Below are 13,273 nucleotides of genomic sequence, written 5' to 3'. Positions count from 1 at the left end.
AGCCAGCAGAGAACAATGAAGTTACTCACTTAACACCAACTATTTGGACTCCAAACTCCTTAGCACATTCCATCAGATGCCTACAGTTCTTCAGGGTGGTGCCAAACTTCATATTCATCTCCTCATCAGCAGTAATGTCTTCTGTGGCAATGTGCAGTAAGAGCCTAAGAGAAGGGGAAGATGATTGGGGCAGTTGGTTTACATCATCAGCACATGTGAAGCCTGAAGACTGTCAGAAGTATGTTGATTATGTTGTCAGTACTCCAGCTCCATCGATGGATGAGTCAAGTGAACCTAATAAAAACAATCCTGTACAGAGAAAAAACTAGCAATTAGGGGCTAAAACATGGAGCCAACAAGGATAAGGGATTTCGAAATGCAGCAACTAAGACTCTTTTGTAGCAGCAAGAGTCTGTTGAGTGCTGTAATAAAAGAGAACGTTACCTTCTAATAAAGTATGCTTTGCCTTAACACCCTTAGTGACTGTAACATGGTTTTCCCGTCTCTGACCTCCTTTGTAGCCCACGGGAGGATGGAGAACCCCCTTGAGTCAGTCTTGTGTCAGATGTGGTTCAATGTAACACCTGGAGAACCTTTGGCTGACACATTCAAAGTACACCCTGGCCATGTCCTCTGCCCCCCCAAGGGACCTGGGCACATGGTTTGGGGGTCCCCACTCTTCCCCTGCTCCCTGCAGGCTCCTGTGGAGCAGCAATGCACTCAGCACCACCTCTTACAGCCTTAGGCAGCGAGATAAGGTCCCCACTCAGGTCAAAGCCTAACTCTGCGTAGGCTCGGCAAGCCTCAGCATCAGTCCTTGACCGTTTGCTGCATTAAACAACACTTGAGTGGCAAAGGCACGCTTATGTCAAACCCTCTCCAGGTACACCCCCAAGGTTTACAAATTCAAACTGCTGTCCACCAAGAAACTCACCGCCTTTCCTGCTCCCCCAGCCACAATAAAAATCATCTTATTAAACCACGTGGTAAACGCAACAGAAGTTGGATTGTGTTATACACAGACTACACGGGAGCACGTTAGAGTTAGCCAACAGGAAGGGCACAAACAAATGGCAAAGCTCTGTGCCCAAAATGAAATAGTTCTTTTCAAGACACGCAACAAGCCAACTTAGCCTAGTTCAACGCATTTTGTCATGGCTAACACCTACCTTGACTTCTAAGAGTCCTTTTCAAATGTCTCACAATGTGTTTAAAATGCATTTTGTAAAGAGCAAAAAAACCCTAAATTCTCACACCAGTTACCAAGCAATCCTCCTTAAAATTAAGGTCTATCACTTCATTCTTCTTGAGACACTACCCGGCCTCTAGTGTGCTGTTTGTCTACTAGCACAGACACCTCTGAGAACTCTGTACTCAAATCACATTTTGTAAAGCATTTGGCTGACTATATTAAAAACTATTAAGTGTTCCATTTTTTTTTAACCTTTTAAAGAATTTCAAAACCATAATATTATTGTTTGTAACCTCACATTAACATTAGTTAAAACCATTTCTTAAAGACAACACCCTATATTATATTTTATCGATAAACTGTTATAGCAGCATTATAAATCAGCTAAGAGATTCCCCCTCCCTCTAGTGGAAGCCACTGTGAAGAAGCATAATTCTTACTTCTAGAAGTTTTAGGATAATCTTTCTTCCTACATCTCAACCACTTAGAGCAGGGATAGAAGATGATGTGTATGCTTGGAGGTTTGCTTTATTTTTTAATTTTTATTTTTCAAGAAGCATTGATCCTTAAAGAGAGCTATTCCTCTGATGGAGCTCTTAGGACACCACCAACCTTAGCTGTTACCTTTGGACTTTTCCAAGCAGAATTTATTAGAAGGAAATGATAGAAAGTAAAGCTGTAGGTATTCCTTTCTCACATTTCTCCTCTTTATTCAATAAATTCGCAATCTCAAGTTACCGAGACTTCCAAAGACAGATACATCTGGATAACTGTTAGTGCACAAAGTTACAAAGATTTTCTGAAAATTAGGAGGAGCAGAATTACAGTTTCTGAAGCAGGACTTCCTCTGGCAGATTGCAGTTAGCTTTATCTACAGAAGACAACCTAGCTGTGACTGCCATACATAGGAAGAACAAGGCTGTATCAAGGCTTCAACATTTTAAAAATGCACCAAGGAAGAAAAATAAAGCCCATGGTTATCACTCCAGTATCAAAGTATTAATGAACTGAGTAAGAGAATTCAAATTAAAAACAGAACCAAACAACTCTCTACCAAGTAGGAGAACTTGAGATCAGGTTTCTAGAAAACAGATGGCAATTTACAGTTCTTTTATGAAAGTTAAATTTCTTGTCCTTAATAAATAATAATTATTTCAAATATTAGACTATAGGATCCTTGAAAAAATGTAAAGAGTTTGTGCAACTCCTTCACTCTGCTTCTCTGTTTGGCAATTGTACTGTCTCAAGAAAAATCTGCATCCTAACTTCTCTTACTGTGGTCATTAAGATAGCCTCTTTTAGAAGGAGTTCTCTGTTAGATTCGAAGAAGCAAATTGGCAAAAAACTAATAAAACACTATAAAAGCACCAGTAAAAACTGGTAAAATACTAAATGACATAAAAGACAGCCATAACTTTGCCAAGGCACTCAGATTTGCGAAGTACGTCAAGGCTAAAATTTTACGCAAAGTACAAAGAACGTGATCTCTGATAACTAATACAAGAACTACTCCCCAGCATGCAAAACACTGACAGGCTGCTATGAGGATGAAGAGTAATCACTACCAACAGCAATATGAAAACAGAAGCCAAGCACACAGTATGAGTAGTCTCCAAACTCTGTATGACTCTGTAGAATTTTGCCAGTTCTGTAACTATGGCCACAGTTTTGAGATGACAGGACTCTTTAAGGACAGTCTAGAACCAGTAACTCTGAAAAGGATGCCAGGAATCCCATCTTTTAATGTGCTCTGACGAAGCTGTCAGGAAGCTGTACCGCATTAGTCACTGGGAAGCAATATAATATCCACTTAGGCTCTGACTTCAAAAAAGTGACCCACAGCAAAAGCTTTCATACGTGAAGGAGGTGATGCTTAATGACATGAGCATCTACCAGTCTTTTTTTAACAGCCAGAATATCAGCTTTGATGATCTCTACAGAAAGCATCTGTGCCAATGCTGAAGTGACTAGAAATAGAACTGGAGTTAGATTTCTCACTAACAGTGGGCTAATATCTGTAGGTATATTTAACACCTGCACAGCACATCCAAGCCCTAGATGGGACCCAGTGCACAAGCTGATTTGCTGATAATCTCAGCACATTCTTAGGCTGAAGCCACTCATTTTCGAACAGAATATTCTAAAGGGAAAAACAGAAATCACAACAAAACAGAAGAATGGACTTGCGGATGACAACGTGCCAGACTCCTGAGATTTGATGACTGAAACCTTTCTACAAAGACAGCCCTACTACAAGATCTCTCCCAAAACAAGGGCCTTACTATCATATAGGAAGCTGAGACTCAGAGGAAAAAACTTGAGGGGAAAAAAAAACTACCTTCAAGACAGATATCATAAAGAGAAGAGATAAACAGATATGCAAGTTGTATTAAAGAAGCTATGTATCATTGCTGCAGCTTAACAAACAACCCAGAATACAGGCAAAATTAAACCTCTCCAACGTAAAAAGCAAAAGCATAATTTTGACACTTACTTAGCATTTGGATGGTTACGTGCAATTTTCTTCAGCTCGATATCACTGTCACAAGTCATGATGTTTATCCCAGCTTTTGCCGCATACTTTATCTGAGAAGCTTGCTTGCAAGGATTTGTATATATAATGTTTTCAGGAGAAATGCCCAGGCCTTGTACCAATGCCATTTCAGACTGAAAAACAGGAGCATACCAGAGTTTCACAGTCAAGTGCACTAACTGAAAACTCAGTGAAGAAACTGTGCTCTAGCACCGTAGGAAGTAGTCCAAATAAGATACAGAAAACTAACCACCGCTTTTAGGATGGAAGAATAGATTTTTAACAGCCAGCTGAACATAGGAGTTCACATTTTAGACTATATTATATATAACCACAGCACTTAATACTAAAAAATCTGTTTTTAAAACACTGGACAGATGGAAGGAAATAAGGAAGACAGATATGAAGACAATGAACACTTACTTTACTGGAACATGCAAATCCAATCCCAAGGGTTCCCAGAATTTCAAGTACACCTGGAGTAGAATTGCATCTTACAGGATAAAATGGTTTTATTGGTGCCATCACATTCTGCCATTGTATGTTTTTCTTTACAAGCTTTCCAAGATCACCAACATAAAATGCTCTTTTTCCGGTCTAAAAAAATGAAGTTAGGAAAATAAAATACCTGACATTGTGAGTTTGCTGTCAAAACACAAACAACCTAAGAAAAAGTCATAAAGAATTATGTATTTTTTTTTGGTCCTGATATTAACTTCTAGGTTTGACCCTGAGCAATTCTCTTGTTTGTACTTTTACCTAGCAATTTGAACTAGCTTTAAAATCAAAGGTAATACCTACCACTTCAAAGATATTATGAATGGCTTATAGATAATAATCTGAAATTCCTGGACAAAAGATAAAACTTAAAGGCCAAATACTCAGTTTATCTAAAAATACAAAATAGGTTACAAATCACTTCCAACTTAGCATTTTTAGAAGTCTGCGATTCTTTGGAGGAAGAAAATCCACTGGGATGAAAGCGACCACAGTCTCAACATAATTTGCAGCTTATTACACAAGGAAAAAAAGTCTAATGTACTACCATTACTTCAACATCTAGATAATAGCTCATTTTATTGAAAATTTGTTTGATAATAAATTTGACTACATGAATTACATTATTGAGACTGTTCTCCACATTTTATGGAGCACAAAGTTTAAGCAGAATTTAAAGAACTTAATTCAACACGTTAAAGTTGCAGAGTCAAGTACATGATCTTTAACAAAATGCACAGATAGTTTTCTGGAAACTGCAACAGTCCCCCTTGTGCATCTGTCACCACAGTCTTGCTTAATATCAAGTCATGATGTCGATGTAGAGGACCAAAATCCAAACTGATCATTCTGTATTTGTTCATAATGTGCACTCAGTAAAAATCCTGTAAACAAATAGCCTAATTATATTAAAGACCATCACAAAATACATGATCAATCTGAATTAAGACTGTACATCAAACGTTAATTCTAGCATTTGACTAGATACAAAACGCAGATACAAAACTTTGTTGTGGCTTATTGTACACAATGTCTTTATTTTTGTTTAAAAAATAACACAAATAGAAATTCCATCGGGTGGAAGCATACTGACCCCCTGTACGGGTCACCAGCAGGAATGGGATCTGGAGCTTTAGATCCATGGCACACGCCTCTACCCCTTGAGCTAAAGGAGTAAATGAAAGCAGCAGGAGGCAGCTATCCTCTGTGAGCCAGCCAGTGGTTGGAGACATGACATGTTGCCAGTAGTTTACCTATTTATTTGCTAGACAGAAAAAGAATATTAGGAATCAGGATTTGGGAATCCTTTACCTGAGTTCAGAAGGCCATGGGATTTAGCTATTTGCTGTACTATAGATGAGCACTTGCATTTGAACATCAGTTTTGGTAAACCAAGGGAAAAAAGTGAACAACTCATAGGTGTGGCATATTAAAGATACAGGACTTGCTAATTAAACTTAATTTTTCATAAAGGTCTTTCTTTCTACAGCCTTGTCAACAAAACAAAGCCTACAACATCTTCCTACCTCCTAAGAAATGAGTGAAGCCTGATTTCAATAACTATTACTACCGTATACACAGAGTTATTTAATTTTTTTTTCCAGTGGATTGCTAAGCCTCAATAGCTTTTAGACCAGTTTATTTTCTTGGAAGAAAAAAGCTGCACCTCAGTGTTCTTGGTCTTGATACCTGTGCTTCTTACACCTGGGAAGGTAGGGAAGGTGTACAACCATATGATTATGTCTGACCACAGAAATTTTAAACATGGCTTTAAGCTGGCTCAGCACATGCATTTGTCCAAACTTTGGTGTATTTTCAGGGAAAAAGCAGAAAATTGTTTTTAACTCAGCAATACACGCTTGTCAAATTTCAGGTTCCTGGTCTAAACCCCACTGAAAACAACATTTCTTTGAAGAATGAGATAGGAACCTGTATTTAACACAGTCAGCAAAATTACCTTCCTGTTAACCATGCTCAGGGAGGTAACAATTGCTGTCCAAATTTCCCCAACAGAATTCAGCCTTAGGAAAACAAACAACATGAAGTAAAATTAGAATGGGTAACTACTTTATAAGGTGAATTTTAGCCGACTGTTCCTCTGTTGCTGTCAGATCATCAGTGCTAAATACCTTGACCTAGTTTGAAGACTTAGAACTAAACCAGAAGATCTGGAAAATTTATAAAACTTACATGAGTATGTTCATAAATACAGTTGTCAATAACATCTGCAAGAGTTGCTCCTTCATCCAACAGGCCAATGGAGTAATTTGCATCCTCGAGAAATCCTTTCATCTCAGCCGTATTCCGCGAAGCCGACAGTCATAAACCAAGAAACACAAGGGATGGGCTTCCAAGCCTTAAATCCGGGTCCTTAAATTATGCAACAAACTGTACAAAGAAAACAAACCAATGGGAAAAGAGGCACAAAGCATACCCTTCATCTTTTGACAGAATTAGAATAGTATTTATTAAGCAAAGCTGGTTGTTTTCTAAAGACACCTGTATTTGGCTTTAAAAATAATAGAAATACAGGTTTCCAGTCAAAAATGTGAATAGAAACCAGAAACATTGCAGCTGGATGTTAAAACAATGCTTTACTGAGACCCTAAAAGTTAATAAGATGGTTTTGGGTTCAAATGTTCATAAGGTCATGATAATTACTTGTCTCATGTTTATTCCACTGCCTCCCTAGAATAGGTAAATAAATAAAAGCCAACATTTGCAACATAAGTTTGGTTAACACTGCTAACAACATGAAGAGATACTTACTTGAGCTTCCTTTCAACTCAAGCTAATATTAAGAAAGACAACTGAAAAGCAGCTGCTCTTACTTCTTGTCATTATAGCCAGTAGCAGGGAAAACACTGGCATGAGCTTTGCATGCTTCCTGGATCCTTCATTCTGAGTATGCCACCTATGTTTCTCAAAAGAATTATCTCCTGCCAGGTGAATTTAACTCAGTGGTAGTGAAAATTTTCAATAAAATATCCAGGAGATGAATAACAAAGATAAGCATGCTTCATACTCAGCATACTTGCCTCACAAGTGAGTCATACGCTTAAGTGAATCCTGAAGACCCAAAACAATTATGAAAGGGTAAGATAAATCCTGACATCGGTATGGCAAGTAAATTATAATTATAAAAACAATGACTAGGTGGCAGACATTTCAACAACCAGGAAAAACATCTTCAGAGTCACATCTCGTTTGAAGTTTGAGTAACAGCTAAAATTCCTTTAAGGAGGCTAACAAGCTTACAAATTCAGTTTGACTTGGAATCAATGAAACAAACGGGAACACTGGAGCCATATTTACACAGCCACCATCATGCTCTGAACAGGTACTTCATGGGTATCCTTGATTTGCCAGCTAATTAGAACAAAGACCTGAACACATTCACCTCCGTAAAATACCAGTGGTTTCCAGTAGCAGAGTACAAAAAATACATTTTTTTTTTCTCCTAAGAAGAAATCTAGCATCAGCATTTTACTGAAGACTCAATACAATTCCAGAGTATTAGAAATCTGAAGGTCAACAGAAGAAAAGCTATGAATATAATTTAAATGGTAATAGCAGTTTAGTTCTCTTGGAATAATTTCTGCCATAAATTTCTGCAAATTTATGCTATGACTCAAACAGCCTAATGTATAAAGTTTAGAAGTACTTCATACAACCTCAGGAACATGCTGGTTGTGTAATAAAACATTAAACTTTCTTTCTCCTACAACAGACCTTTTGTAGTCCTGCTGCAAGAAGAATACCCAAAGAGAGGAGTAAGTAAACAACCATGCTGAACACACGCAAAAGCAAAATGATTTCCATTTTCAGCAGGTTATTCAAATGTAACATTACCCATTCAAAACCTATAACTTTCTAAATCCTTTTGTTACACTGAGGAGTGTTATAATTTAAAAGAAAAATACATTTTGCGTGGCATCTAAACCTACAATACGCTTGGAACACACATAATCAGTCCCATGACTTTAGAAAAAGTTCAGCAAGCCTCAATGACAATATTCTGACAGCGTAACCCTGTATAGGGTGATCTACGATCCCAGTTTCTTGTTCCCCCTCCCCACTCACATCCCATCTACCAAAACTGCAAGTATCTGCAACTGAAAGCATGTGAAGTGACCGGGCTGACAGAAGCCTCATAATTAACCTTCTTTTTTCAAGTTGTTGGACAAATTCTGTATTTCTGACCGTAAGCTCACCATTCCCTAACATTATTGTACAAGCCCACCAAACAGTCCGAAGGCAAAATTAAATTCAGGATTTACTGTCTAGAAAAGGGTACTAGGCTAGATTTTAAAGCTGGATTTTTTTTTTTTGTCTGGTTGGTTTTAGTACGACAAGCCACTTCCTACACTCTGAAGCATGCAGATGGTCATGAGTCCCTTCCACTGTACTAATGCATGTCTCCACCCACCCTCCCTGGGAGGAAGCACAGATCTGTCCTGTTGGAAGGTCCCGGGACACTCAATGGAAGCAGTCACAAGCACTGAATGGATTTTAGACTCAGACACACACACACCCTGCAGGCTAATTGCTGGTGCCTCTGACTGCACATGAAGCTTGGTCTAAACAAGCAGCCGGCTTTTTTCTCTCCAAGTCCTAGTATTTGTCTGAGTTACACGGGAGGGGATTTAGGCTAATTTTGTAGCACTTTTAAAATAAAGCTTTTTCACAGTCAATGATTGTGGTGTCTATAGTTTACAGAGACAGTGTCATTGTCAACTTTCCTCCAAAAGCTACATTTTTACTTTTAGGGAGGTCCTGTGGGAAGGAAAGAGAGCAAGATTAAATAAAGCATAGAGGGGGAAGAAGCATTTTTACCGTGAGCTCCCTGAAAGCAAAAACGACATGAACACTTAACTAGAAAGTTTACTTAAGACTTAACTTCAACTTACTCTGCTAAGTCGAAGATTAAGAAAAATGTTCGAGAGCAAAAATAAACAGATTAGCTTCAGACAGGCAAGTTGCTCTATGAAAGACGGTAAAAACATTTGCATTTTATTTAACTAATTGATCATACCAACTTTAAACAACAGCAAGGTTTAATTAACACAGTAAGAGCTTTTTGTTAGCTTTGATGCAGGTCATTTCCTAAAACGCTGCCTCTCATAATTCAGTTATCCAAAAGCATCTTATGATCAAGAGGCAGAGACAAAAAATGAACCCATACTAGTACGGACAAATAACATAGCTTGCAGGAAGCCATAAACAACCTAGTATAACCTCTCCCAGGCTGCTAAACAGCACTTGCTTTTCCTAAGCATGTCTGTGACATCAAGCTTTTCATTTTGCAAAATTCATCTAGTAAAAGAGCCTACCAACTTCCATCCTCAGAGTCCCAGCTCATTACTCTCCTCTCCAATTTCTTCTGCTCTGGAAGAAATTCTCTCTTCACTCTTGTTGAGAGCAAGACAGAAAATCCACAGAGAAAACTGAAATTCCTACCAACGCTGCCACAGCAGCATCACACAATGGTGCATACATTTTTCTTTAACACATGAAGAGGGATTTGGCATTGTGCTATATCACCTTACTCTGTTCTGCCCCTCCTGACCTCCCATCCCAAAGTAGGAGGAGAATCAATGGTAAAATCTGTGGAAGACCAAATGAACACACGCAAAAGAAAATCAGAAGGATGGTTTAAGACTTCCGAATCTGTAGGACAGTCAAATCATTACAATACAGAGTTCAGTCCACACTGGGAATGCTGACTTAATGCAACTCATAATTTGACAAACTTCATGTGGTAACACCACCCATTTTAGTCCCCGAAATGTTAGTCTGCACAGTGCTCCAGGGCATATATTTAAGGGCAAACAAAAGCTGTCAAGTGGTATGGAGACTTCTACATAGGCATGTAGTTGCTTTCTTTGAAGTAAGCATTACATCCTCAGGCTCTTCAAGATTTAACACAATGATTTCCCAGATGAAGAACTTTTATCTTAAAGTTCAAATATGTAAACACTGCAATTGACGCAAACATCTGGAACACAAGAAAATTAAAATACTCTGAAAAGCGGCTAAACACATGCTTGTCATATGCAAGCATCCATAACAAACTCGTTGCTTCCATTTTTTTCTTTTTATTGTCAGAATTACACATTGTTTGGCCTGGAAAAAAAAAAAAAGAAAAAAGGTTTTTTTCACTAAAAACTTCCTCCGCAGAGAACAAAGTCTCCACAAACCAGACAGGTTCCCAATAATGCCTTTCAACTACACGTCTCAGTAGACAAAATAAATATTTATGAGATTAACAATTATGCCAATGCAAAAATCCTAAAGACTTAGAAGACCTTCATCTCACGTTCCTTACTGTACTGGTTCTTCAAGAGTAAAAGATCAAAAAAATTGAAGCATTTTATCACTAACGTTGCCAATTAAATACAGAAGCAGATATACTAGGAAGGTAGAAACATGAGTCCCCTGTTTTCAGTACAAGAAATGCCCATTTATATTCAGAGCATCTTTAAAGAGTATTCCAAGATGCTGTTTCACTAACTTGTGTCCTCATCACTCAGTTAGCTGAATGCAATCGTTAGCCAAGTAATGGAAATCCCGAAGCAGCTCTCTCTATTTACAATGACATTGGGCATTTTGCATCACTCAGGTTTGCCTCTCGGCACAAATCCAACAAGGGTCGCTGCAGAATACCTGCACAGCTCAGGTTAATTTCCCCCTGCCTCCCTTCAGTAGTATTTCACACCATTAAATGAGCCATGTAACAGAGCATCTGTGATGAAGAAGAAAGCGAGCAAGGAGGAGGTACTCAGAAATAATGCCCTATTTGACATTTTCTTCCGCAACATCCATGCTTTCAAGAACTTTCTTCTGCTTTCTTGACATTTGAATACATTATTCAAAGCTGATAAGCCAGCAAAGCTTACCAAAAGGCATACTCTTGTAATCGCACGTATACTTCCGTGGTACCACGTTTGCTTGCACCCTCATGAAAGAGAAGTGCTACCTCACTTCCCTTCCCTCTCCCCACACTTACCAGTCGCTGCTAATATTCACTTTCCACGCTGCCCACTGGCCCTCTACTGTGCTCCCAGCTCTCGTTTCCCTACTGCCACCCAGCCCCATTCGGACAGAAAGGCAAGAGAGCTTGAAAGGCCAGCCAGCCCAAACAACTCCTGCTCCCACTGGGCCCGCACAGGGCTGCTTAATAGATCAGCTTTCCCTTGGTAATTCCCTCCATTTCCAACCAACCAGACGTGGCAATAAATAGAACAAGTTTTCAAAGGAGCAACACCTCAGACCTCAGCTGCCAAACTGTTTGCTCAGGAAGTCAGAGCTTGAGAGCAAGACAGAACTAAAACCCCAAGTTCTTCCATGGCCAGCGTTGATACAACGACAAAAGTGGGAGGGAGAGAATTATAAAAAGGAAGCAAGTTTAATGGGAATATAAGTATACCTTCAGACAGAAGATTTTTATTTAAGTTCCATTGCAATATAAGATTAACAGTTATATTTAAAAGCTCAATTGACCTTTTTCCCCATTAAATCGCTTTACAAGTTGAACAGGACTCAAACTACCAATTAGCTGGCTAACTTAAATATATCTTAGCTGTGTTTGAGGCAATTACCCATGCTTCAGCACACCAAGCCATGCTGATTTACTGGCAAACACAGAGAACTGCTACATACATCACCTCCACATTCAATATTGAACTAGTTGTATTTGTGGACAGTATATTAGCACTAAAGACATAATAGATCCTAGAGCAAAATAAGCATGCAGAAAATCTGAACTTTCAGCCACAAATATAGCAAACCCAGCTGTGTTTCCATTCTAGGACAAGCTACACCTTGCGCTACTTGCTGCAGCACAGTCCACTAGTTAGAGAAAACAATCTCAGTGAAGGTACCAGAGCAGCCTTCCCCACAAAGAACAAAACTTCAAAGTCAAAATTACTTCAGAGTTGTTTAAGAAATTAAAATTCATTTCCAGTACCTTAAGAGGTTGTACTATATGCTCTCCTTCCTCCTAACAATTCTGCTGCCTTTGCTACCTTTTAATTGCTTGTTTACTTTACTACTGTTGAAGTGCAAGACGTCACGCTAGGAAGTCCTACCCTCATTCAAAAGTGAACTGAAACCCAGAGGCTAAGCAAGAGAATTTTCTCAGATCTGCCTACAAAAAAACAGTTGTTACCTACAAAACAACAGCAATACATAGAGAATTCTCAATGTTAGCTGTATTCACTTGAACAGTCATCCACATAGAACCAGATACATTTGGCTAATTCCAACACATTTCAAACAAAATCAGAAAAACACCACCTCTGGAGATAAAATACAGAAATCATGATAAGCCAAGCTCACCCTGTGCTTCCCTTCCTGCAGTATTTTCAAAGGACAGCGTCATCTACGTGAAGTACCTTATTAGGAGACATACCAACGTAACTGGTATCTAAACTCTTTGCGGTCTTTAAGAAATGCCTTTATCAGTTAATTTATCGGTTAAATGCACTTAACCATTCTCATTCTATAGTTTGACATTAAGAAGCTTTATATAATTTGTAGGTACTAAGCCCAACAACAAAAATACCAGATAGCCTGACAAGAATACTACATAAAATCAGCTTAACTCAGATGTTACAAATGCATTTCAGGGTATTGTTAAAACCACACAAAGCTACTCTTTTGTGTTAACAGAACAGGATAACCACACACATTCCAGAGTTTTCTGTGCTCCTTAAGATCAACCACATGTGTTCACTTTTTTTCAGTTATCATGGGTTTTGTTTTGCTTTAATAACTGTTTGCCTCTTTAAATTTAAAGAGGTTTATAATTGGTGCATGACTTCCATCCAACACAGAATTCCACATTCTACTGTAGCTCAACTACAACTATTTGTGGAAGTGAATAATAATTAGCAAATAATGGAGACGGGCATTTGGGAAGGCACACCCTTGATCAGCATTAGTTACTGTTTACAATAGCAAATTTTTAACTATTTGAGTGTAAAACACCCTCAGAAATCACACAGTACTCAGCAAATCATGGTTTGATGTTAATAGGCACACAGTGT

General features: G+C 38.5%; 1 protein-coding gene across 5 annotated transcripts in view; it reads right to left on the bottom strand.

Moving 5' to 3' along the window:
* Nucleotides 1-13,273, bottom strand: part of AZIN1 (antizyme inhibitor 1) — a 26,547-nt gene that overhangs the window by 6,707 nt on the left and 6,567 nt on the right. For 2 of the 5 annotated variants that reach the window (XM_083822587.1, XM_083822588.1), the window contains exons 3-6: nucleotides 6,414-6,611; nucleotides 4,149-4,322; nucleotides 3,687-3,859; nucleotides 30-164 (exon numbers count right to left, since the gene is read on the bottom strand). In XM_083822587.1, the coding sequence (XP_083678713.1) occupies nucleotides 30-164; nucleotides 3,687-3,859; nucleotides 4,149-4,322; nucleotides 6,414-6,515 (584 nt within the window). In that variant the 5' untranslated portion in view covers nucleotides 6,516-6,611. Of the gene's footprint in view, nucleotides 1-29; nucleotides 310-3,686; nucleotides 3,860-4,148; nucleotides 4,323-5,316; nucleotides 5,488-6,413; nucleotides 6,612-13,273 lie in introns of those variants that run through there. The other 3 variants (XM_083822589.1, XM_083822591.1, XM_083822590.1) reach the window with 3 other exon arrangements.

The sequence above is a fragment of the Anser anser genome, assembly GCF_964211835.1.
Source record: "Anser anser genome assembly, chromosome: 2".
Lineage (NCBI taxonomy): Eukaryota > Metazoa > Chordata > Aves > Anseriformes > Anatidae > Anser > Anser anser.
Note: the sequence above shows the minus strand (reverse complement) of the source record. Positions and strands in the feature narration are given on the sequence as shown.